Below are 27,823 nucleotides of genomic sequence, written 5' to 3' on the forward strand. Positions count from 1 at the left end.
ACACTACGTCAGTCGTAACCGGCGAGTCGCGACCGTTCGAAAATCTATAATATATTCTTGCTTTTTTTAAACCACAATGGCTGAAGGAGGGAAAATGTGGATTTAATTGAAAATACACTTGCGAGGCTGTTTTAAAGACGAACCTTTCAAGAGATGCCCGGTCGTCCAACACTCGCTTAGTACTGTGTAAGTGTGTTTCTGCATATTATTTGTCAAGCCGTGGTGTTATAAATGACGGTATTATACGGAGTAGGACTTCACTGAAGGTCCAGGTGTGAAATGCAGGGCCCGCCACTGATTACCAGAAACCCCCAAATTGAGAAGGATGTTATGTTTTGGTGGTAAACTACTCACTGAGCTGCGATTGGCTGGCGACCAGTTCAGACAGATTGGATTGGCCCTCGTGAGAACAAGCAGTACAAAGAGTAGATGTCTGGAATATTTAGGCGATTTCGAATGACCTTATTTCTCTGACTAATTTGATTTACATGCAATATGGAACAGCAGAAAATGGTTGTCAAGAACAACACTGCTTCAGCACATTAAAAAAACAAAAAATGCCGCGAGTCATTAGCTGTCATGCTTTTGTCGAAATGCTGTTCATATCATCTGGCTTGGTACACATATTTGCGAAGGCAATTGATATTTAATTGATTTTATTATCTCATCTATTATTGCATAGCATCATTGTATGTGTCAAATGTTGCCCAGTTGGCATCCATTGCAGCCTGGTCATCCTGGAAGGGGGATTCCCCCATCTGTGGTCCCTTCTCAAGGTTTCTCACTTTTCCCCTAATGAGGTTTTGTGAGTTTTTCCTTGCCCTCCTGGGGGTTAAGATCGGGGATGTCGATTGTGGCTATGTAAAGCCCTTTGAGACTGTCTGTGATTAAGGGCTATACAAATAAAATTGACTTGACTTGACTTGACTCACGGCCAGGACAGAGATGCGTGTACTGCTCTCGCACTCTACAATAAATCCTTTTTGAGGTTCTACATTCTTGTCTTTTTGTGGTGGCAAAAGCAAAACATCTTGTAGATTCAACCCCTTTGATGCACTGTGAACATGATAAATATATATATATATGTATATATATATATATATATATATATATATATATATATATATATATATATATATATATATATGTGTGTGTGTGTGTGTGTGTGTGTGTGTGTGTGTGTGTAAAAACCACTCATTGTGACAAATGTGCTTTTAGCGTCTTTAGTCCTCAAATTTCCCCAACATTGATTATAAAATACATCATAGTAGGGTCACATTCAACTCACAATACAGATCGATCTTAATGAAATGATCATCTTCCTTTAAATCAGTGATGAATACCACCTCTGAATCCAAAGATTCATTAGCGCAGATACACGGAATTGAACACCAAACCATTATCGCTATATAGCTGCCGACTGAGTGGAATGCGTGGAGTTGCAGTTGGTAATGATGACAAAGAATGATGAAAGGTTTCTAAAACAAATGCAGCGATGAATATGAATTACGTTCCGTGTAATCCATCTTTCTCTATGACACAGCTGAGGATTTAAAGCAAAGAAACATCTTGACCAAGTTCAGTTTGATCCATCTCATAGATGGGAAGAGGTCAATTCCTCGTGCGTTTGGAACAATCCCCAACCTCATTATTGGGTTTACGTCACTAGTCCCTTCAAGAACGAGAAGATATAGTGTGAGGGGAGAGATAAGTCACAAAAAGATTACCGTTCAGCAGACACACGTTTTTTTTTTTTTTTTTTGGTGAATGCATGGCTCAAGTTAGATACCACTTTAAACTTCAAGGAATGCTGTGTCGAGAATAGGAAAGGGAATCGGCTACTGCGGTCACGAAGCATTTTCTGATCCAAGGGGAGTTTTCTTTGAGGGTCTTTCAGACAGTAAGACACCTGGCAGGACTGGAATATTTAGACAGATAGAAGGTGCTTTGCAAATAAATTGTTTGAATTGGATTCAGAGGACAATTCTAAACTATGCCACGACGAACCAGGTCAGGTTCTTGTTCTTGTCATTGTTGTCTCAAAAATTGAAATAGGAAGAAAGGTTGGTGGACCTTAAGAGTGAAATAGTGCGAACAAGCATCTCATTTGTTCATAACTTTTAATTAAACGGGAAATTCTCCAATATACCGTCAAGCACGGCAGAACTGATACTGTTGTTCTTGATTCTTTGATACCGAAACCCAAACGCATCAAGATCTCGAAGTTCCCCACTGGCTCGTCACGTCGGCTCAGTTAAGCCTCGACTTGCAAAACAAAACAAACAAAACATTAATTCCAATAACGATCCTTGGAACTGGCTGGCAAGTCATTTAAAAGTTAGCACGTCGCGCGTTCATGAAAGCTTGAAGCTAGCAATTTCCCCACATTAGTGCGACTAAATCAGTTCTTTGTACCGGATGCCATCAGTCATAATTTATTACCCACTTGCCTCCTGAGCAATCAAATGCAGGTACAGAGTGCGCAAAGAATAAATACAATACTGTGATTCATCATCCAGGTCTTCAACAGTCCAAGGCCAGACTGCCCCACAACTTAAGGTAAGTGTTTCTCATTTGTTGCCAACACTTTGATGTGTGACATGTCCTGGTTGACGGTAATCAACAGAAATCTGTACAGCCTCTAATGGCATCAATGAGCCCTGAAACAAAAAAATAAATAAATAAACCGATCAATTCCCCTCTCAGCGACACATCACATCCGAATCTCATGCTGCTTGAAGGTGACACTTTAGTGGCACCTGTAATTAGACGTGATTAACTAACGAAAAAAAATATCCAGGCCGCATTTCAAATCAAAATCAAATAGCTGATGAGACGAGTCAAACTGAGAGGGAGTCTGTGTAAACTCAAGTGACCTGCGCTGTGAAGCGCTTCTTTGCATTCAGGCAGCGAATGATTAACCAAAAAAGGGCGGGGGGGACGGAAATTCCGAGGGGAAATTGACTCTGAATATGTAAAGTGTGAGCGTCCATGTTGGGTTGTTACAGTCATAACTGAAGCGACAACTCAAAGTGATAGCGACAGCGTGGAAACTCGTGACCTCTACAATTGGGGGAAAAAAAATGATTCAATAAACAGATCGTCTTTAACGCATTAACTACCATTGACGGCTAAAGACGTCAAAGATCCATTTTTTTTTTTTTTTTTTTTTTTAACTCGGCTGGTAGTAAATGAGTTAATAATCAAAACAAATGTCGATGTAAACACCGGACCAAAAAGTTGATGAATTAATGTGATCATTCCACACGAGGCCTAAAACAAGCATCATGAGTTTAAATTTGATTTGAGTGAAACCACATATTTGTTTGGACAAGACTGACGAGCTAAAGGCCACCAGCACTGCTTCTGTGCTCTTTTTCTTCCAAGTTCAAAGTAGTAATTGACAAAGTGCGCAGTTTCCTATCAACCCGCCACTTGCCCTCAATCCCCAATGTCCATCTGGGTCACAAGATCATTACTACTCAGCACTACACCATGATGAAGTCATCAGGCATGAGAAGCGACGACGCTCCGAGGCTAAAATGTCGGTCCAACATTTGTGGAGAAAACAAAACGTTTACAAAGAAATCGAAAATGACCATTTTAACTCATTCGATGACCTCACAATGAAGTCAACTCAGTGCGAGCCCAGAGGCAGCAGTGCTAATTAGCGAGCTAAAACGCAACTGCCAGTCTCAATATAAATAATTAAAGAGCTCGTAAATAAAAAATAATTCTTTTTTTTTTTAAAGTTGAATAATCATGAGCGATACAATTGGTATTTTAACGAAAAATATCGACTCAAAACAACATCGGTAACACCCCTAAACAAGCTAGCTTAACGGTAAGCTAGCTAAGTGTAAAGCCTGCTCAAAGCTGGGCACTTGACCTTCTTTTTTCCCGGTCAGTCCCCTGCCCTCCGGCCGCTATCTCGGTACGGTTCCGGCCTCGACCCTCCGGTCTTATTCATAAAAATTGTCATTTTGTCTTTTTTTTATTATTTATTTAATTATTTATTATTATTATTATTATTATTATTATTTATTCTTTTATGAATATGCCTCAAAGTGAAAATTGTGATCTGACACTCCTGCAGACAACAAAAATGCTAAAACAAAATAAGAATACGGTTCCTCGAGCAGCCATAATAAGTCAAGAATTTCTTGGAGCTGTGACTAATGAACTAGGAGTTGGCTGACCGAAATCATTCATTAAAACGGTTGTCTGATGACTGGCGGGGCTTCATCATGCAATGATTGGTGAACTGGTCTTACACTGCTTTAGAGAAATTGTTTAAAAAAAAAATGGTGAGGGGGGAAATGTATAATATTAATGCTGCACAACCTACTTACTCGAAATTGATGAATCAATTTAAAGATTAAGCTTTCTGTGCCACCGGCCTTGATATCATGTTTGAACCAACCATGATTAATTCCCATGCTTGGCTTGAGGCGAGAGGCGGGGTACGCCCTTGACTAATGTAACATTGAAAACAAAAAAAACAAAATAATTAAAGCATCAAAAAAGAAAGACCAAAGCTGCGTCCCATTTTGCTTTCTCGCTCTGTGAAATTTACCCACAATCCATTCTTTGCACACCATTGCTTGGTCCTGAAAAACAATTTCTAGCTGGACATAAAGAAAGAAAAAGGACGCTAATAAACCATGATCATAAACATCAAAATCAAACAGCTGATACCGACACATACTGCATGAGCTCATGTATAGTCATCCAACTTGGGCGATTTTGGCAAAAGTACTCTCTTAACAACTTTCAAAGGTGTTTCGAAGACATTGCCTTAAAAAATCGCGTAGGCTTCGTCCTCCAAAGGCTGAAGCCCAGAATCGTTTCAGAAAATCTTGACCTTGGCTAGAGTTGCATAATTCAAAGAAAAAAAATGTGAAATGGGAACCTTTTAATCCGCAACCTCTCTTCCCTATGTATAAATACGATTTATTAAACAGTGTGACCTGCCTTTAGAACTGCTAGCAGCAAAAACTTACAAAGTTGCTGTTACCCGTCTCACAAAGTAAACTCCGCCAGTCTCTTTGTGAAGAACAAATCAGAAAGGAATTCCGAGACCTTTGGCGCTCAGAAGTCAGGAAGCTATTGTAGCGGAGGTCACTGTACGTGAACCTGAAGATGAACAACTACGCAGACAATCGAAAAGTCTACCGGGTGCTGACCGTTAAAAAAAAAAGAAAACCCAAACAAAAACACAATTATATCCAAGCGTAGCCAAAGCTAAGATATTAGAAGCACAACATGCCACTAGGTCATCTTGTATTGTGGATAACGGTGCGATAGCAGTTCATGAGTCTGGGTGCAAGCTGGAGCAGGCATTGACGTAGCCGGACTTAAGCACAAGGGAAGGACGACATCATCTTGATCTACCGGTGGAATCTTATCTACTATTACTTTAATAATAGCTTTTAGAACAGCAAATAAATTACGAGGAAATTTTAAAGGCCGTAGCTTTTCTGCTATAAGATACCATTTGCGAGGTAAATGGAACTGAATAGTGATAGTGATTATCGGCTGGCGAGGCAGATATTTGGCATTTTGCCGATTATTGGCACGAGCCTTTTTTTTAACTTTCAAGGCTGAAAAATTCAAAACTGGTTTATTTCGGCTCGCTGCAGCACACTTCTCTCTCTACTGCTGTGCTTGTGGCCCCGCCTGCAGAAGCTGATTGTCCCGCCCACAGCACCATCTGATTGGTTCCTTGTGCAGTTTGTAGCAGCCATTCAGCAGTTAGATGCCTGTTTGCTTTTTCACCCCGAGTCACAAGCAATGCGAAAGGGAAAGGACGGCAACAAGAGACTTTGCCAAAATTGTAATAAATCACTCACTCACAAGTACTAGAAAACTATTTGCCGTCGTAAACTTTAAAGAGATGTTTGTTTTCATTCAACTATTAGACATGCAGCTGAGCCTGGCAGCTCCATGCAATTTTTGTTTGACTTTTAAAACTGAGTTGTCTATTTTCTAAGATCTCAAAAAAGCTTTAACATGTTGATAATTACTAAAGTTGTTGAATAAACATGAGCTTAAAGGCATTGACACTAAGTCAAGTTTTGGAGTTTTTATTTTTCAAAATTTTGACACCATTTTACCCCTTTTCTTTTCAACAAATTAATATCGGCTTCAAATATCATTTATCGGCCTTCTAATAATTGGTATCATATCAGCCCTGAAAAAAAAACATAATCGGTCTATCTCTAGAACTGAGACTGAATATGGGAACCCCAAATTCTCTCTTTGTAGAATGTAGCGAGTATAACAGCTGACACTCTTGCTAAGACTCCTATTTTGTCAAAAGCAATATTGTTCCCCGACACCAGCCTCGGCTTTGTTCCATTCCTGTCGTCAATTTACATTTGTGTGTTCACTCACCGCATTTTGATCTCCAGATTCATCTCATGAAGTCTTGAGCTGATGATCCCTAAATATAGTGTGCTTTTTTTTTTAGATGCGTTCTCCTTTCCTGGCTCCCAAAGGGTGCTATTATTCCAAGGTAAAGGTAAACCGTCTCTGATATAGATATTCTCGTTGACATTTTGTACAAAATCAAATAAAAGGGCAAAGGCATGCAGTATGTACAAACTCTTGTGAAGTTGAGACGTTGTAAAAAAAACTCAACAACTTTCTATCATGTTATTTTGAATTGCGCTTTTCTTGCTGCTGTAGCTTTAACGCAGTGACTGCCAAAACTGTCAGCGAGATAAGAGTTTTTTGCTCTTCACCAGAAAAAAGTTTTTTCCCACTGTTTGCCCGATTATTTAGTTTTGTTCACTCAAACAGATGCTTCCCAGAATGCAAACGAGGCATCGCCACACAGCGGCGAGGCATTTCGCCAAATAACGAAACAACAATGCCAGGTGAGCAGCTCCTTGGACAATAAGCGATGAATGACATTGGTGACCGGCGACTTGTCATTCTGCGAATGACATCATTACTGAAGAATACCCGAGATTGCCGGACAAAAACGTTGTCGTTGTGAGGTCGTTGCTATGGGTGTAACTATGAATCTAGGACGTTTACATAAAAAAAAAAAGTGTATTCTTAAAAAAAAAAATTACTGCTCAAATTACAGTTAGTCAAATTTACTTCACACTTGGTCTTTAAGCAGCAGAAACATGTAAATAAATTAATAAATATTTTAGAAGATAATCAGAAAATATTCTTGTATAATACAACGCATCATACGATTACTTTTAGGAATAATTCCTCGTAGTCACCTTCTTTTTAGTCAGATGTCTTACTCAATTTGTTTATCCGGTAAATAAATTTGTAACAAGCGATTTGAATCGGAAGAGACAAAGGAGCAATTTTGGGATCACCCATCATGTGATTTTCATCACAAGGGAATCTTATCTTTGATGTTTGGATTAATTTCAAAACGTTTTTGAATGAAATCCAATTCAGAAATTAAAACCAATTAAAGGAAATAGAAATGTAAATTAAAAAACAAAACAAAAAAAAACATGTGCAGCGACACTAAAAGGGATGTTGACCTTTATCTAACATGATTTCTTCTCTCTTAACCTTTCAACTCAACTCGATTTAAGATATTGATCGCAAGCCAGTCTGCATCTTTGGTGCCTTTGTGTCGTTTTGGCAGCGTCACATTCTCCATTCTAAGAGTTTACTGTGAGATCCTCTCACGTTAGCCGGCGGGAATCGTGCTGCTGCCCGCTGCCCTGTCAAGGAGCGCCGGCCTCGCCATTGCTCTCCCGCAAATGATTAATTACCATGTAGTCTTTCGGCATTGTGATCTCAAGGCCTGCCCGAGGAAGCTGTGAAAGGCTAGGACTGTCATGAGTGGCTGAAAGAGTGATTTAAATTTAGTAACGCACAGAGCCACGCTGTGAGAAAAAAAAACAAAAAAAACGGAGTCAAGCGAGGATGCTGTTGATGACAGTCTGGGGAGCGGCTATAAGGAAAAACTGCACCACGAACATAAATAGGCGCTTATATCCGATGTTAAAACAATGAGGGGAGGGAAGTGAGGCATACCGATTTTGCCGTATGAAAAGTCTAAAGAGGGAGGATGCTATTAAAAAATGACTACTTCAATTTCCAAAAGAGATAAAAGCCATTCTTAAAGTGGATAAAGAATGAATAATAGAGATTTCATCGACTGCGCTAGCACTCAGTAGTGTTTTTGCGGTGTGATGGATTTGGCTCCAAAAAGCTGGTGGGAGGGAGCTTTATACATCCGTCATGTCATTACGCACTCTGAAGGTCAGATACGGGCTTCAAAGTTACCGGAGCACGAGCAGTGCCCAAAAAGGATGCTGATGTTCCCATCCAAGCTGCTATTGCCTGATGTTGTGGGAATGCCACGGAGCAATTGCTTTTGGATCTTTTTAATGTGGGCCTTAGTGAAGTCCACGATGATGAATGGTCCGGTAGAGCATTCTTTATGAACAGCGCTGAACAATGTACAACGGTGTGTAATATCGGTTGACGACTGGTAAGCACGATGGCTTTGCAGTGCAGAGGTCGTGGGTTCGATTCCGGCACCTGCCTTCCTGTGTGGAGTTTGCATGTTCTCGTCATGCCTGCGCGGGTTTTCTCCGGGTACTCCGGTTTTCTCCCACATTCCAAAAACATGCATAGGGAGGTTAAATGAACACTTTAAATTGTCCCTTCGCGTGATTGTGAGTGTGAATGGTTGTTTGTTTGTGTGCCCTGTGATTGTCCCCCACCTACTGACCAAAGATAGCTGGGATAGACTCATGATTGAAAATAAATGGAAAGAAATGGAAATTATTATATATATGTAATATATTATATAATATTTTCTGTAGTTCAGAAAATACGCTAAATATAACTCTAATTTTGCCCACTTTTAAGTCTTCGCTACGCTTCCTCTCATGACTTCTGTTTTGCATCTCAGCCACAGGATCTAACAATTGAACCCATTTCTTTTTTTTTTTTTTTTTTTTACAATCTATTAGCCGACGGTTTAATGCTGCACTTTTATTAGCGGGCAATTTGCTACTGTCGCGATAATGTCACATCCGGTCTGCAGCTGATGAGTTTGCTTACGTTGATTAATTTTGTCTGCTTAATTCTTAATCCAGTAAAACAATATTCATCCGAGTGCCACATTTTGATTAGCGCCGATAAATATGGTCAATTCCTCAGCATCTTAAATATTATCATAATGTTTTTGATGATCATCATAGCACAAGTGACCTTGCAGAAAAATCCCGCGACACGACTAAGCCGATTCTCATCAAACAATAAGAATGTCCTTTACATTTTAAAGGTAGCCAGCGGTATTCAAATATAAAGGTGACTTTAGTCGTTCTATTACGTTTCTTTTCGACGCCGTTCTTCAAACAAGGTGCACACTGACACATCCAACAATGCTGACATTTAACTTTATTGCGCTGCTTTCCATTTATTTTCCCGCACAACAAACAAATCCATCTTAGCCTACATGCCACTCACTAACAAAAAGCTCGACATTAGATCTCACGGCACAGATGGATGTCATTGAAAAGCGAGTGGCCCTTCAACGCTCAAATCATTCATTTGCGCTTCTCACGCGTGCAACTTTTCTTACTGCACTTGAATACCCCAAAGTAAACACTCTGACATTAATCATGGCACCGCACCTGTATTATTGCATTAGCCATGTGTCTGCATTGCTCCTGCTATCTTTGAGACCAAAACAGACCGCCATCCTTCTTCGCAAAAGTTAATTACCCGTTTGCGACGCTGACATTTTTCATACTCGCACGCTACATTTTGCTGTTGTCTTGTCTTACCACTGTTAAGACAGGAGACTTTTCCCCCCTTTGAGAGTTTCCCGAGGCTATTGTCTTCAATCTCAGGGATCGCCAGACACGTTGGTCCCATGTTGAAAGAACTAAAGAAATCTGCCTTGCCATCAGGGAGAAGTAATTATTAGCGCTGCCTTAAAACCGAAACGATCCTGCTGAGATAACGGGCCAAGCATGGGAAAATGCTGCAGGAAAGCAAATGTGTGAAATGGGCATCTCAGTTATCTGTGGCGTGTGACAGAAAAAGCCACTTTGACGAATAGCCTTTGGTGGGTGTTTTATAAGAATAAATATTCAAAATGGCCAAAAGTGTTGGTAACAGAACTCGGGATTAATTAATCAGTCAATTTGGTGATGGGCGAAGTTCTTTTTCAATCTTAATCCTTCATTTTTACATCGTAAATTGTTCTCTTATTTCAAATTTAGCCAAGGCCTTTTTTTTCTTTTTTTGGATGATGTTTTTTTTTTTCCTTTCCTGTCTGAGTGAGAAGACCAAGAAGTTCTTGGAAGAAATGTTAAGATTAAGAACTAAAAATGCTTATGAAAGGTGCCTCAATGTAACCTTTAACACAGCCAATCTATGGCCCGGGGGCCACATGCGGCCCGTTACGCGTTTTAATCCGGCCCGCCGATTTTGAAAAAAAAAAAATTATTTTCTCCTACCGTTTTTTGAAATAAAGATTTTTATTGTGAAGAATAACAGAACTTTCAGTGCTTTAAAATAGAAATTGTTCGTAACAAAATAGATTGCAGGAGTCAGGACATGTGGTGAAAGGATTAGTAGACTTGGTGTTCTGATGAAGCTTTATCGGCCTCTACAGGACGTCGGCCGGGGTGGCCACCTGTCATGTCGGCACGTCGGACCGTAAATTGAGTGAAGAACACACCAGAAAAACTGTTTTCGCATGCGCGAGAAGTAGTACCCCTCAATGCCGTCGGCTGCCTTTCTTGAATGAGAGTAATTCCTCCGTGTTTGCGCTCTTCTGTCCAGCGAGGCGATGTTAAAAATGAGCAAAGTTGATTCGGTTCTTGAGGAATAGCTTCAAATTTCACAGTTCAGACTTCTCAACCCCAAAACGGGCGTCCGTCTGGGATGGCCCGATGGACCGTTCCACCCCTGGGATAAAAATGCTCATCTCTCGTAGTCGACTAGGAATACAGCACTACGAATGGCTCGACGATCCAAAATTTGGTGTAAATAGCCTGAGGCGCCATGTCTAATATCAAAGTCTTCAGTCATACACTCCTGCCAGGATATCAAAACAGAAACTCGTCAAAGGGCTGTGAGTGCCTTGAAGGCAGAAAAGCACTCCGCCCGAAAGCTCATTTTCCATTGAAAACATCGTCCCAACGTTTCCACAGAGCTCTTCCCAAAACTCCAAAAGGTTAACCAACGTCCGTTCTTTTGTTCTTGTTCCATATTTTCAAAGCTAATCCCCGCCTGACCTGCTTGGAGGCATTTTCAGGCCAGTGGAGGACTCCTTGGACAACCTTCCCTTGCTCCCTTTTCTGCTTATCAAAGAAGGACGCGCTAGCCTCCAGTGACCGAGGAAGGTCCACCGCCAATTACACAGATCACGTCCTTTACCGAAATAGCAGCAGACAATTACATTAGTCAATAGACAGTGGTGCAGTCAATCGTATTCGTTCGAGACGGAGCACGGCTATTGTATGTAGAGCAGACTGTATGTCGAGACGCCGTCCAATTCGCACATCTCCCTCAGGTGTTGCGCTCAAATTTCGCACGTGATCTTTCAACCTCAACAAAAATGAGTCGAGCTCCTCAAGATCTTGACGGTCTTATTGTCAATTAAATAGCCATCACAAATAAGAGAAATGAAGAGAAATGACTGTGCTTTTTTTTTCTCCGCCAAGCCCCTTAAATTGTCCCCAGGAAAGTCTCGTAAAATTCACAAAGAGTTCAGAAAACGTTGAATATATATATATATATAATGTGGTGAACTCATTTCCTTGAAAGATACAAGCCCCGGTGTATTGTGCCGCCGTCCTATTAGCATAGATAAACTTTCCGTGTTACCCTTGGACTTGAAACTGCAGGGTCATGGGCATAAAAACAAACTAAGTGGAGAAGTCAGTGAGAGGAATTGAAATGTGCTAACACAAGGCTGAAGTCGTTGGAGTAGTGGAGGCAAAGAAAAAAAAAAAAAAAACATCGGTAACCGTGGCCGTGAATGTTCATCCGTAGGAAGTCAATATATTATTTTGTAATATCTTCATTGGACACAGAGCTGCGTATTGGGGGGCCGGGGGGAGGGGAAACAGAAATGGAGAGAAAATGAGAAGTTGGAGGCCAGCCCAGAACTAGATTGTTGCATTTATGCACTGCAGATCAGAGGAATGTAAAAGTGCCAAATGCATTGTAAAATGGCGCATATAAAAGTTGTAATCCTTTTGATGGCATCAATTTATTTCTAATTGAATTATGGATAATAAACAACTCAGCTGTACAAACTAATGAGAATGAGTCGTTCAACCGCCTAACTCAAATGCGCGCAGATTCCTTGTAAAACGTCATTTTACTGAAATGGGTTTTCTTAGAAAAGTGGGCGGACAAGACCTTCTCGAATAGACCTAACCAAAAATCGAGAAATAATGATCATATTTATAAAAAAAACTGAATTTATATATAATTTTGATTTTCATATTTTATTTATTTTATTTTAGTATTTATTTATCCAATCAGAAATCAGCTCATTTGTGTTGCCGGGCAGATGTCTTATCTTGAAGGCCTACGTGTGAAATGCACGGCCCGCCACTGCTTTTCTAAGATAAATCAAATTTCAATGTCGACATTTCACCCTTCCGACTTCAGTGCAGGCAAGATGAGTTCCGTTCCACTTCCTACTCCACGATTCCACGCAATCGGAAATGAGCTGTTTTTGGCTCCCGCTTTCCTCGACCCAGAACACAACAAGAGTTCCAAAAAATACTTTCGTCTGATAGTGAATGAGGCTCACTTTTAAAGGAAAACATTTTTTTCTATTATACCGCTCACTTAAGCTCATACTTTTCGACCTTTTCATCGAAAATTAAATATTGAATCTATTCTAACGAGGAAATAGTACATTGAAAGCTGCAATCCCAAAGAATAAAAAAGGCGGATTGACGAGTTTGCAGGCTGTAGGGCTAAAATGAACACATTTCGAAGATCATTGCTCAGTCAAAGACAGACTGAGAATGTAATTATTATTTTGGGCGAATATACAAAAGATTAAAAGTAAATGGTTTTAGTTTTAGAAACACAGCAGTCGGAGACAGATACCATCTTTGTCATTATGAACGCAAAAGAAGGGTCAGATGATAGCTTGAGTGTCCCCCGAGGTTGGCGTCTGGAGTGTTGCATGCCTTTGGTGCGTGTCATCCGTTTGTATCTGGAACGTTATCAAAAGCAAAGACAAAATGTTGTGGTTAACGTTTTAATCCTGAACTGAAAGACCGGATCGCTTTCTAACACATGACACTGACTCGGCCTGTGGCTGTCTGCACGCATCCGAAGTGAGCATGGAACACAATACTTACTTGTTTGTCACTCCTCTTTTTCCCACGTTGCCAGACATGTTTTTTTCCCCCCTCAAAATTCAGGCACGGCATCTGTCACAGTTGGCTCTCACACCTACAGTTTGGTTATGGAGCAAAAATTCTCCTGTTGATTCTAGACGTTCGCCGACCGTATATTCCCCAATGCTAACCACTGACGAAATCTATTATTCAGTTTGGTCTTGGTCATCCAGCAAAGAGCACGTAAATGGTGTCGAGTGTAGTGTGGGAGTTTATTTCTCAAAGGCTCGCTTGTGTTTGTTTTATAAATCCTCTCGCATGCTTCTTTACTGTTTCGCTTTCACCATTATTCCTAATGGAAAAAAACCCAAACTTTTTTTTAACTAGATGTCATTGAATTTGAATTGAATGCAAATTCTGGACTCGCAGCCTTATTTTTTTTTTGTCACATTTTTTTTTTTGCTTCAACATGTTAATGAATGAATGGATCCATGAACATTTTGCTGCTTGTTCTGCTGTTGTCAACTTGGGGCAGTATAATGTAGACATGGATACGGTATTGTACATGGAGACAGCAAAGCTCCTCAGTACAGCAGTAATATTTGTCGCTCTTTGCAGAGGATAAAGAACACAGGCCTGTAAATCCAGTCGAACCAGTGGATTCACATATTCAGTATTTTTTTCCAATATTTTAAAATATTTTTTTGGTTTTATTTTTTATTTTTTTCGTTGCCCGCTCTCACACAATTTGAACAACATTTTGAATGTTTTTCAGACTTAAAAATTTTTTTTTTAGGGTTAAATGTTTATTTATTTATTAAAGAATATTTATTTATTTATTTATGTATTTATTTATTTATTCATTCATTCATTCTGAAGGGATATTTATTCCGGGCCAGTCTGGTCTACCTGTTATGTTTTGTATCTTTCAACATGTGTTGCTCCGCCATTTGTATTCAAAAGTCAATTATTTCAAGATTTAAAGCTATGGTGTTTGATTGTGGTCATTGCACCAGTATTAACGGTTAATCTCTCGGCAAATCCACTTTTTTACTGACTGAAGATCACCGATGACGATCGCAGACAGAAAAAAGTTCAAAATATTCGCACTCGGCCTAGGATCGCGCCTTCATCGGATTGGTCGCCATTGAGCACCTGTGTGACGAATGATCGTCTATTGAGGTGGGTTTGAGCCCAAGTCAGCAATGTGACTCGCTACAAGATCTCGTTGTTTGTTGTCTTTCAAATGTGTTGCTGGAAAGATGCCGGTGCCCTTGAGCTATGCATTAAAGTCGCAGTCTGCCATATGAAGGGCATTCATTTGTTTGCAGCGTGTTAATGGGGAAAATTAATTTCCTGTGAGGATTAATTATGTAATTTTAATCATCCAAACTGATCGCTCCTCATTTAAAAAGTCATAAAAATTCTCCCTTGGAATAACAAAGACCCACCAAAATACGCACAGATAGGGAGGAGGCGGCGTGACAACAATCTTGCATTTTTCCTGAAGGCTAATTATCAATTAGCATGTAGACTGGCGCGAGACTAAGTGGACTAATGACGGCAAAACACTATTTGCGTGTTGACGAACGTTTCGGACTAAGAGATACGTTTTTGAACAGCCTGCAAAACCGCACCCCCCCCATCTGTCTCTCTGAAACGTGGGGTGCGTGCGAGAATCACGAATATCGATGTCGTCGGCATCCCTTATCGCATTACAACATTCGCTCCGATGTTAATTCATCTTGAGAAATAAACGTGCCAAAATGTCGGTCCTGGAGACTGATTTCATTAAAGCATGCTTAAAATCTCTTCAGAAACCAATTAGGGACGCAGCGACTCGCATACTTCGAGTCGTCACTGTGCGAAATTGCAGCAGAGTGTCTTTAGCGCTTTTGTTTAGGTCTGCTTTTCCCCCTCAAAGCGAAGACAGAACAGATGAAGGACAGCGGATTTTAAGCAGGTTAGTTAATAGAGAACATTAAGGGACAAGAGTGGAGCCTGGTCAGCTCGTCCCGGTTAATTTGATTGGCCGCCTCGCGACGTGCCGCTTGCATCAATGAAGATAGACTTTTTCCCCTCTGGTAGCACATCTGGAATCCGATCACGAGCACGGGGGTTTTCATTGGAACATCAATCCACGAGTCATCCCAAATAACTGTGTGAGTTGCTGAAGCATGAAACGGCGGCTGACAGTGAATGTTAAATTCGTCAAATGCAACACCTGCATACAGAGGTAGAATTGAACGTTCCAAGACAAACTGTTCCAAAGGAAGGGGAAGAGAAAATTCTGCGCGGTTGAACCGACAAGGTCAAGCAGAATCCGTTCTGCAATGCTGGTTGTCAATTATGTGTTCAAATGTTGTCAAAAAGAAATTGAATAAAACATATTGATTCCAGAGGCACAGTTATAAAATCTGGTCAGCTGATAACCGTCATAACTCCCAGTAGCCGTCTGGACCTTTCTCTGCGTGATCTTGAGGTGTTTACCATTCTGCTTTCTCCGACGTTAATCTCACAAGAAGCTCTACTGCAGGGGTCTTCAATCCTGTTCCCGAGGGCTGATGTCCTGCCCGTTTTCCACCTCTCCCTGGTGCAACACACCTGAACGATCGTTATGGAGCTTCGGCAGACCTTGCTGATTATTTGATCATTTGTTGCAGCAGGGAGAGTCGGAAAACCTGCAGGACACCGGCCCTCGAGGAACAGGTTTGAGGAATATTCTATCACGCTCCTTTTTCCAGCAACTCATCAGATTGTGGTCAACATTTGCTATTCCTTCGCAAAGGCCATATCCCACTGAGCGGCAAATGTTTGCGAGGGTACCGGATATCGTTCTTTTTTTTTTTTTTTTTTTTTTTTGGGCAGGGTTCGTTCAAGTTCACAACAAGTTTTTCTTATCACCAGAACATTTGGTTCAATGTTCATTTTGCATGCCGGACGTTTGCGATCTTGAACGAACCCTTACAAAGTCAGCCAGTCCTTTTTCAAGTTTGGCGGGTCGGATTAAAACGTTTAACGGTCCGCAAGTTGGCCCCCGGGCCGTAGTTTGCCCACACCTGGTGTAGATGTTTAATATATTACAGTTTCTTTGTCCCAGTCGCCTTACCCGCATAAAGTCTTTTTCGACTTCGTATGCAGTTGCGCATAACTCTCATTTGGACCAAAACAGTTTTGACAGCCCACCCTCTTTTGCCAGAATTTTTGGTTGATAGGTGGCAGTACAATTAATCTGCAACCATATTAAGTCTGACAATAATGTATTTACTCTCTTCACATGTCTGACTACAAATCATCCCACATGCAAATCCCTCACCCAGCACGGGCCAGCAATGTGATCTCAATTGAAGAGAAGAACAAAACAAAAAAAAAAATCTCATCAGAGCCGAATTATTCATGATGTCAACCTCGTCTTTAAACGGGAATAACGCAGTCATTGACTGCACAAATCAAACCCGTGACTCCCCCCCTCATGAGAGACAATCTGTCTGCCAAAAATCACAATGAATCACTTCTACAACAAAGCGGAATGAACTGCTTCCCGGTGAGGTTTGCTCACTATTGCGAGTGTCACAAGCGGCACGTTTGCTTCAAGCTCACAGTCGGAGCCACGCCGACTCTAAATGTACTCTGGATGACAAAACCCACGGGAGCTGGCCCAAATATTTACGTGACTGAACGTGTCCCATTGGAACTTGGTGTATATGTGAACGCTATTTCTTGTATGCGTGGCAGCTCGTTTCTATAAATGAGTATGTTTGAACCCGTCTCGGGCTACAAAACACCTCGTGTCCGCTGGAAATTATGCAAAAAAAAAAGAAACTAGATTGGTCGTCAAACACGAGCGATGAACTTGATAAACCCAACGCATTGCGGGAATAGAAACAAATTCTTATCTTATTCAGCTGACTTTGGCTCATGGGCCGGTCCGTCAGTCCCAGGGCACATTAACAAGTCTCGAGTGGGACTTGAATCTTTTGCTGCCAGCATGGAAGTCTGGCGAATACACCATCAGTGAAGTTCACATTTTATTGATTTTTTTTTTCTGGAGTTTTGAATACTTTAAATTAAAAAAAAATTCATGTGCACTGAGGCTGGAGGAGTGAAATTTACGATGCAGTTGGTGGATGATAGCATGTGGACAGAATTCTAAAATTGTTTGGCCGTGTGCTTTAATGCCAAGCGAGTAGAAAACTGAAGCGCACGTTTAGAGTGGTTTACATCATTTTTTGATCAGGGATGGCTTAATGTATCCCTAAACGATTTACGGTATTTTCAGGACGATAAGACACACCCGCATATAAGCCGCAGCAACTCTTTTTTTGTGTGGAAAAAAAGACATATAAGCCGCAGTTTTCCATGTTAAAAAAATAAGTTGGAACATGAACAGATTTTTAAACAGTGCATTTTAACACAACAACTACTTTGCTAATTAAAACAGAACAGAACCAAGAGAAAAAAAAAATAGAGATTTAGTTAGCATATTTCCTGAACTATAGGGCGCCCCTAGTGGTGAAAAGAAATCCACAGAAAAGCCTCACCATTGTATTAGCCGCATGGTTCAAAATCGAGGAAAGAATTTGCGGCTTATAGTCCGGAAAATGTGGTAAATAAAAATCGTAACCTTTTTGTGACACATTTGTAAAAGTTGGATCATGGCGGCACAGGACAGAGGCGCAGGGTTCGATTCCGGCTCGCTGAAACTGAACTTGTTACTGAAAAAAAGGGGCCGTCTGTGTGTGCGGCATTTGCTAAGTTAGCGACATAATAAACGATGAATAATTTTGTCACATGACGATTACCTGCCCACTCACGTATGCTACGACCGATTGGAATGGGTCAATTGAGCCAACAGAACATATTTGTGGGAATGTGACCACCTATAAAATCTCGTTTCGGGACAGCAAATCGTTGATCTTTCTGTAAAAGCAACTCAAGGCTTCCAGATAACTGTATATAATAATCCCGTCCGGTGTTGCTCTTATGTATACAAAACAAGGAAAACCAGTCTGACAAACCACAAGTGTGAAATGAGAGAGGAGCCTGGCACATTTGCAGGATTTCCAGTAGACGCTTGTAAATGAAAGTGTTGGCTTTAGTGGACCAAAAAAAATCTTTTGTGGCCTTTTGACCTAAAATAGACACAAGACAACTTTCCAACTCCACTTTTGCGGTCACCTTTTTTCACCTCCATTGAAAAGGAGCAGTTAGCATTCAGCGGTGTTCCCAGAAAATCCACAGCGTGCAATTTATCTCAGAGAGAAATCGGCATAAAGACATTACCGCCAAGAAATTGTTTTTCTCAAATTCCAAAGAAAGACTTAACGGCATCCAAATGTGCTTGTGAGAATTATAAGTTAGCAGTTGGACGATTAATCATATTTTGAGCTCTTGGGTTTTTAGTAGTTTTGAAATCAATGAATAATCTTTCTTTTTTTAAAGTGTGATTTTAATACCAGTCAAAATGTTTTTTTCTTCTTTTTTTTACATACTTCGGGTACGTAAAAACCTTTGGGACCTTTGTGCCTGGCATCAGCCTTTTTCTTTCACTTTGTTTTCTCCTGTTTATGTTTCGGAGTTTGTCTTTGATTCATATCATTGTTTGTTGGTCAGAGAGTAGAAGTGTTTTAAATTTGTTTTGTTTGTAGTGTTTGCCTACTTCTCCCAAAGCCTTAAATAAACATTGTAAATCTACTTCTTGTGGATATTAGACGAGGGAGAATTAAATCAGGTTACATTTCGGATTCACCTAAATCAGAAACGTAATAAAAAAAAAAAAAATATATATATATATATATATATATATATATATATATAAATATAGGAATCTTTTGAAAATAATATATACATATATATATATATATTATTTTATTTCTTTATTATTTTATTTTTTTATTTTATGTGACTTTTTTGGACTTAATTGTTTTGGTATCACAGTTTACTGTATCACTTTTAAATCCTATCAAATACAAATTATTTGTTCAAATATGCATTGCTATGACCCAGGACAGAAACGGTGATCTGCAGTGTTCTTCAAAACCGGCTTTGCAACATTCAGCACAAACCGGTTTTCAAGACTCGGCTTCTCCCACCTATCAAAACAGTTGACTCAACGTGCCTTTCAGCCACACACTTGATTGTCAATCCATGTTGTGCATTTTGCACAACATCCCAGGGCGACGCCGATCCACGGGACTATGAGGACAAACCCCGTTGATGGTTGGGATTCGAGAACGAGCGCCTTCACGGGGATTGCGTGAAGTGGAGAACAGCACTCATGGATGGTCCGGGGGCGTCCACTGGACAGCTCAGGACCTTTAAGAAGAACGACTTTGAGACGGACTGGTCTAAAGTGGCGGAAGGAAAATTTGGCCAAGTCTACCAAGTCAAGATTAAACTGTGGCGGGAAATTTGCGCCTTGAAAGTCTTGGACACAACCGTGGGTCCGAAAAACCTTTACAGGTGCGTGGCTACAGTACAATAATGCCGTCTTTCTTTCTTTCTTTTTTTATTTCATTTTACACAGTTGTGTTGTCTCGCAATGCCCTCTTTGAACACCATTGTTTTGTTACAGCAAACTAACGGAGGATGCGTCCAACATAGCTAAAGTCAAGTTCAAGTACCTAGTGTCGGTCTATGGACTGTGCGATGACGTGCCTGCCATTGTAATGGAGTACATGAGTAATGGATCCCTGAACAATCTCATCAATAGTCACAACCTGACGTGGCCTAAGAAGTTCCAAATCATTCATGAGGCCTCCATGGGTATAAATTTCCTCCACAGCCTGAGACCTGCGCTACTCCATCTGAACCTGAAGACATCCAACATCTTGATAGATGATCATCTCCATGTCAAGGTCAGCGGCGTGTCGAGGTTACAGTGTGACATTTGCAGCGGGAATACTTACTGTAATTGTGTTATTTCCATCAAAGACATATCTCTTCAGTAATAGACCATTTAGTATTACCGTATCTTCCGGGATATAGGGAGCGCCTGTATATTGGCTGCAGCAGCCTCCTTTTAAAAGTAAAATTAAAATAAAATAAAACGACATACAAGCCGCACCAGACTATTAGCCGCAGTTTTCTATGTCGAAAAAAAGTATCTGTTTACTGCATGTACAGAATGATTTTGTACAGTTTATGCACCTAAAGGTAAAACAAATATTTTTAACATAGAAACAATTTTGCTCATTAAAACAGAACAGACCCAAGAGAAAAAAAAATTCCATATTTATTTAGCGTATTTTCTGAACTATAGAGCGCCCCTAGTGGCGAAAGGAAAATCCACAGAAAAGCCGCACCGCTGTATTAGCCGCATGGTTCAAAATCGAGGAAAAAAAGTAGCGGCTTATCGTCCGGAAAATACGGTAAATGTTGCATTGTTACCTGAAGAACTTTTCCTAATATTTTGATGTATGTTCAGATTTCAGACTTTGGTTTGATCCATTGGGAGGAAGGGACGAACAATAAATTGTTTGTGGAGCATCTGACGGCAAGAGGGAACATAAACTACATTCCCCCTGAGATCTTCTCTCAGTCCAGTGAGCCTCCTGGACTTTCCTTCGATGTTTATAGGTGACTTGAAAATTTTCACACGGGCGTACTCCACATTGTACTCGTTTACAGAGTGCAAGTCATTTCACATTTTGCTGTGATGTGTTCTAATTGACCACACGTAGGATTCAGTTTGTACAACACGCCAATCTGATGAAGGCGGTCATTTAAAATCCCATTTTCTCTCGATTCTTTCATCCGCAGTTTTGGAATCATTATCTGGGAGATTCTAACACAACAGAAACCTTATACAGGTAGGAATGAATTCAACTCATTCAAATCATTTCAAATAATAAAACATGAACAGTCAGTGCATTTCATTGCATTGCTCATTTTTCTAAAAGGAGGCAGCATCTCTTGTAAAAGGTCATGTAAATTGGATTCCCCGCCAAAAAGACGCCATATAATCTCAATTTGGAAATGGGGCTGCCTCCGACCTCATTTTTTTTTATTCTTCAGAGCTTTTAGGTTAGTGTGGATCTGCATGACCAATTACTTTTGCATCGTCTTGGCTGACATTTATTTTGTGGATGCAGGGTGCAGCATGACCACCGTGCTCTTAAATGTGTCACATGGCAGGAGACCCGTCGTGGAGATTATACCCGAGCAGAGGCCACGTGAGTGCGATCAGATGATCAGCATCATGAAGCGGTGCTGGGATCAGGACCAAAACAAGAGGCCGCCGTTCTCAGGTACAAAATTTGGTCCATTGACACACACCTATTTGGATTCAGGAGCACAGACACGCACACCGGGCCTGATTGTGGTTGACAGGCACTTGAGCGCTTGTGAGTTCAAACTGGTGCCGCTTCTCTTTCATGCCAGGACAAGTCGAGTTTGTTTGGGAATTGGACAGACCTTGCTACGCCTCGCCCGGAGGACCAAGGGCGTTTTCTATTACACGCCCCTAGCGTGTTTACATATATATTAGCGCTATCAAGCCATTCATTTTTTAAAACTAATTAATCGCAAAAAAAAAAACATCTGTAATTAACTCATTTACTGCCATTGACGGCTAAAGACGTCAAAGATCCAATTTTTTTTTTTTACTTTGCCGGTGGTTAATTGCGATTAATTACATTTTTCAACAACAATTTTTTGTGAAGCTTGTAACAGGTATTTACTTGAATAATAGAGAGAGAGAGAGAGAGAGAGAGAGACTGTTTATATTTATTTGCAAGTAAACTTGCATTTCCCATCAATTCCCTTTGCTGTAATGTCCAAATGCTTCTGTTCATTTAATGCAATGTGCTGCGTAAGGACTTCAGGTCAAGTGTCGTCTATTTTCAGCATTGGCAATTATTTGTGGCTGCAACAGAGAAGCAGCCCAATCCCCCAAAGACCACCTATGAGAGGGAGCAGTATCCGTTATTTCCGATAAAAGTCAGGGGTGCTTTTTTTCTTTTCGTTTTTAATGTCGACGCAGAGGCAATTATGATTAAAGATCAGAAGTGAGCATTCCGTCCGTACTGGCAGACGCCGGTTAACTGATGAGTGACAAGTTACGGGACACGTGGAAAAAAAAAAACTGACGGACTAAGCATCGACAAAAGAGGGATTTCATCCGTCGTTATTATCATCACTAACTGGGTCAGTACCGACGGACTTTCTCAGTCTGTTTCGCCGATGACTGACATAAACACGAGCCACCCGTGGAATGTATTTGTACTACCAGCAGTCAATTTCTAAACTGTGACAATAGACTCGGAGCGGCGCTAATCACATGCAATTGGCTCCATCAACGATGATATATCGTGTGTTTAATTGCTTTTTTTTTTTTTTTTTCGTTACACTTATTTTTGTCAGCGCGTGTCATGCATGAGCGAAACAGGTGCTTTCAAAAAAGGGATCAGATGATACTTTACAACTGATGAGTCAATGTTTATTCATGAACAATAGCTAATAACACAGATAAAGTCTCTATTAACCTCCAAGTCACGCGTGAAGATATATCCCATAATAATGCGACAGTGATGATGAGATTCCACTTGGAGTCATTTGCAAATGAATAATCTGCTTTAACGACGCAAATTCCACGCCAGTCCTTGACGGCTGTTGTGTTGTTGCAGAAACTGTGAGGAAAACCGAGGCCCTGAGTGAAGTCTTGAAGATCCCCGGACCGATCGATTTTCACCACAGCCGAGAAAACGGACACAGTTTGGAACCTCGATACACGTTTCCCCCCACCTATGAAGTGAATTCTGTTTGATAAGTGATAAATACATCGCAGGTCACTCTCTTGAGTAGAATGTTTACAACCTTTATTGAGCAAAATTTTGAAAAATTTTACCAAATTGAAATGTGACAAAAAAGTATCAAAATTGAAATAATGATAATCTTGTTGATTTCCTGGAATTTCCGAGATTGAACAAGCCGTCCAATAATATACAACCCACTAAATTGCCCTTTTAAAGATGATTTGCCCAATTTACTCGTAAATTATTTATTGATATCAGTGCCCCAAAAAAGTTTTGTTCACTTTTGGTCGCTGGAAAAAAAAGAAGTGTCATGGCTGTCAACACTCGAGCACGCAGATACGAAGAGGTCGCTATGAGACGGCCCTTTTAAGCCTGCGTGTCTTCAGCGCTTTTCATGTGTGGAAAGCTAACCTTTTCAAATGTTAGATGTTGATAGCAAACACTTTGGCATTGACAAAAAAAAAAAAAAAAACTGGAAACCTCTTGAAAATCCGTTTGAGAAATGAGCAAGTTCGGACTTAATTTCAACGCATTGCTTTTGATGGGATTGTTGCTCAAGTTGGAAAAAAAAATGTATTGATAAATAAATGGATGAATGAGAAATGTTGTTTATTTGGCAGATAGAGTTTCATTTAAATTAAATTAAATAACATATAATAATTTATATAATAAATCATACAATTTTTATTCCTGAAATTCAACAAACCTCTGCGATCAGGATTTGAATTATAGCAACCCTTCTAAAAAAATAAATAAATAAAAAAAATACCTAAAATGTTGTATTTCAATAAATATGTACACACATGAAATAACATCGCGGCCAATTAGGAATTTAGCAGACGCTGTTAAACCAGAACACGTAAACGACTGATGTCATCATGTCAAAGAGGTTCGATGTCAAACGTATATTAAATATTTATAATTTTCGCTTTTTTGCACCACAGCACACTTACTTTTGAGATCTACGCAATAATAACTAATTATATATTTGAATCAATATAGCAGATTTTTTTTTTAATAAATATATACATTTATGTACAAAGAAAATGTGCATTAGTACAAAATGTGAAACATTTTGAGTTTTAATAATGCATTTTCATCTACATAATTAGTTCCACATAAATTCAAAATTATACTCGCTAAGATTCAAAAACCACCAGCAAAATGTTTTTGATCATTTCTTTTCTTTCTCATTTCCCTCTCAGATTTCTTCACCTCAGTTGCCTGACCTTCTTGCAGGTAAACACAGAAAAAAAAAAAAAAAAAGCACGAAGGACCCTCGGCCAGAATGGGCTGCTATTTAAAAAGTGTGTTCCATTGAGTCAACAATCGCTGCGTGGAAGACAATTAAAAAAAAAAGTCATCTTCCTGAGCTTCATGTCGGTAACCTCGATCCCGTAATCCAATGCTTCGGTACACACAGCCAAAACATTCCGCTGTCGCTACTTTCAAGGAGTTTGGCAGCCTTCCAATGTTTACATAGCAGAACAACTTGACTTGAAGGACATCACATTCCTGTAATCATCATGTCCTTTGCTCTCATTTGATAGGAGAACAATCCAGCAAGGAGAGCGTGCTCTCGCTCCTCTTCAAGAAGGACTTTGGTAGTTTCCGGTCGTCGGTGAAACGTGAGCACGTGAGCACGCAGTTTACCGGGAAAAAGAGTCTCCTGCACTACACGGTGGCCAGCGGCGATGCAAAAAGCGTGGAGCACGTCCTGAGTCTGGGCGCCGAGGTCAACTGCGTCATGGCCAAAGGTTACACGCCGTTGATTGTGGCTGTCCTCAACAGGTGTGTACTTGGACGCGTTTGGATGCACTGTGACATTTGGGATTGCTCGGTTAAATAACCGGAAAAGGTCAGCGGTCAAGTCTGCGATGAACTCGCAGAATTCAGAACCTTTAAAGGAGACATACTTAAATCTGCAAAGTGCAGCCGTCCCGCGATTCGTTTCTGTGCACTGGAGGATTACCAAATTGAATGCACGCCAAGTCTGAAAAATAATTTGAGTAAATCTGTTCCAATCTCATCTCACTTTGCGTCTGGGTGTTAAGTGGGCGTGGCCTCGGTTACGACACACAGCATGCCGTCGGATTTGTGATTGCAGGGATTTTTTTGTTGTTGTTGCTAAGCATTTGAGGTTGCTTCGAGAGATTACCTTGGAGCGTTTGCTAACAGGGGGGGGGGGTACGATGGCCTCACAGTAGTGATATGAGAATGAAGCTTCAAATCTGCTTCATGAAACACTTGTTGTATTTTGGAGTCCTCTAGATGGCACTGTTGAAAATGGCAAGTCATTGATCAGAGAGTGCCATCTACAGGAGTCCAAAAATACTACAACTGGTTCATGAAGCAGATTTGAAGCTTCATTTAGCCATCACTACCTCACAGCGCAGAGGTCGTAAGTTCGATTCCAGCTCCGACCTCCCTTTGTGGAGTTTCCATGTTCTCCCCCGCGCCTGTGTGGGTTTTCTCCGGGTACTCCGGTTTCCTCCCTCATTCCAAAAACATGCATGGCAGGTTGATCGTACGCTCTCAATGGCCCTTAGGTATGAGTGTGAGCGACGATGGTTCTTTGTCTGTGTGTGCCTTGCGATTGGCTGGAAACCAGTTCAGGGGCATACGCTCCAGCACCCCCCGCGACCCTCGTGAGGACAAGCGGTGCAGATAATTTGTTAACAGACGGCACCAGGTGTTCAGTCAGGTAGGACCGGCCTTCTCAGTTTCCGGTTGGGTTTTCGATCCGGTTTTAGTGACTCGGGGTGTGGTACGAGCGGCTCCAAAATATGTTCCGGACTCAACCTGAATGGATCCAAATGCCACACAGAAAGTCCTGCGTCAACAGATAAAAACTTGGAGCTTTCTACTTTTGATGCAGCCACTCAGTAACTGCGCTGGCGACTGAAAAAAAAAAAAAAAAAGATTGTTGTCACGGGACATTTACTTTGACTTTTCTTTTGACTGCATCGTGAATGATAATGAACTTAAGCGCTGGGCTTAAATGTTGCTTAAGTTCACCGGAGACTTATTTGCGCAGGCTTCACGATATCATCTCGTTGCTGCTGGAGCACGGCGCCGATCCCATGCAGGGAGATGAGGACGAGTGGACGGGCGTTCATTTCGCCGCGCAGAACGGTGACGACAGGGCCCTCCGCCAGCTGCTGGACAAAGGGGCGGTGGCGGATCCCCGTGAAAAGTCTGGCTGGATGCCGCTGCACTTGGCCTGCCAGAATGGCCACGAAACGGCCGTGCGCCTGCTGCTGACGCGGCTGTCCGTCAAAGCCATCGGGGAGAGGGAGGACGTGCAGAAGAGGACGCCGCTTCACCTGGCCGCCGCTTACGGTCACATCAATATAACCAAACTGCTCCTTTCTCAAGGAGCCGATGTCAACGCGGCTGACAGCTCCTTGTCCACTCCTCTTCACTTGTCCGCCGAGGCGGGGCACAATCGAGTAGTACGTCAGTTGGTGGCGGACGGCGCTGCGGTTGGTAGCGTGGACAAAAGAGGACACACTCCACTTCACCTGGCGGCTCTCAACGGCCATAAAGGCATCTGCAGACAGCTGCTGACGAACGGAGCCAGCCCGGATGTCAGGACGCACCAGGGCTGGACCGCCATGCACCTGGCTGTCATAAAGCGCCACGAAAGCACCATTGTGGAACTTCAACATCTGGGCGCCAGCGTCAATGCTCCTGGTGAGAACAATTGGACTCCGCTGCACCTGGCCTGCCACCAGAGCGAGCCCGAAATGGTGGCCAAGCTCCTGGCCGGCCAAGCCGACCCGAATGTGACGGAGGACAGTGAACGGTGGACGCCGTTACACGTCGCCTGCGCCAGCCTCAGCTTCCCGAGCGTCCTGCACTTGATTTCCAATCGTGTCGACGTGAACGCTGCGAGCGCGGAAAAAGCGACGCCCTTACACATCGCCGCCCAGCACGGCAACGTGCCCATCGTGAAGGCGCTGCTGCTCAATGGTGCGGACAGAACTCGAAAAGACTCCTCTGGATCGACACCTGTTGATGTGGCAAAGAGGCAGGGAAAATGTGAAATAGTCCAATTGCTGGAAAAATGAAAATGATTTTTATGCCTTTTTCATGCTGTGCAGCGTTGTGTCTATTTCCTCTGTTGTGATCTATAAGGAGTTGGATATTTACTGAAAATGCCGTCGGATAAAGAGAGAGGGTACCAGACAGCAAAAAAAAAAAAAAAAAAAAGACATCCTTGATCAAATCCACCCAAATCGCGTTACACCACCTGAACCACAACTTAGACCTGCCTTTAGCTGGTCTAATATCTAGTCTTTTGATAACCAAACTGCCAGATGAATAGAATTCACCAGAATCAAAAATTATGTGGGCACTATCCGCACTCAGGTATCGAGGGTGGACCACCAACTCATCCCAAATCACCGGGACAGCTCCCTACAAAGTTATGCAAATCTGTAGAGGAAAGTTCATGACTGTAAAGTAGGAAAAGGAATGCCAAGTATTTCCCGAGAGTGTAAAACTCCAGCTGTACTTTCCAGGTCGCATTTGTTTGCTGTTCGGATTGTTTCCCCCAATCAACGCAATACGAAAAGTGTGACAGTCTCTTTGCTTCGACTTGATTGAGCCTTTTCGCTGTCAACAGGAAGTCATATTGCTTTTGCTCTTTTTTAACAACTATAATAGTTTATAATGTTTGTATAAATAAACTGTTCATCGATGGATTTGGGTTTGCTGCTGGTTTAAAAAAATGTTGTGCATTTA

General features: G+C 41.3%; 1 protein-coding gene across 2 annotated transcripts; it reads left to right on the plus strand.

The window, feature by feature from the left end:
• ankk1 (ankyrin repeat and kinase domain containing 1) lies at positions 1 to 27,781 on the plus strand. 2 transcript variants are annotated; one of them, XM_088301320.1, is made up of 13 exons: positions 1 to 186; positions 2,520 to 2,559; positions 6,473 to 6,517; positions 6,805 to 6,881; positions 19,495 to 19,781; positions 19,894 to 20,176; positions 20,746 to 20,897; positions 21,081 to 21,130; positions 21,413 to 21,568; positions 22,946 to 23,070; positions 24,280 to 24,313; positions 24,625 to 24,865; positions 26,112 to 27,781. In XM_088301320.1, the coding sequence occupies exons 5-13, from the start codon at positions 19,597 to 19,599 to the stop codon at positions 27,145 to 27,147; spliced, it is 2,262 nt and encodes a 753-aa protein (XP_088157446.1). In that variant the 5' UTR covers positions 1 to 186; positions 2,520 to 2,559; positions 6,473 to 6,517; positions 6,805 to 6,881; positions 19,495 to 19,596; the 3' UTR covers positions 27,148 to 27,781. The 2 variants fall into 2 exon arrangements, with proteins under 2 accessions (XP_088157446.1, XP_088157447.1); XM_088301321.1 differs by lacking the exons at positions 1 to 186; positions 2,520 to 2,559; positions 6,473 to 6,517; positions 6,805 to 6,881 and having other exon boundaries at positions 19,426 to 19,781.
• Positions 27,782 to 27,823: the final 42 nt, after the last annotated feature.

Source organism: Idiotropiscis lumnitzeri, chromosome 7, assembly GCF_059441095.1.
Source record: "Idiotropiscis lumnitzeri isolate Australia: NSW breed Sydney's pygmy pipehorse chromosome 7, RoL_Ilum_1.0, whole genome shotgun sequence".
In the NCBI taxonomy this organism is placed as follows: Eukaryota; Metazoa; Chordata; class Actinopteri; order Syngnathiformes; family Syngnathidae; genus Idiotropiscis; species Idiotropiscis lumnitzeri.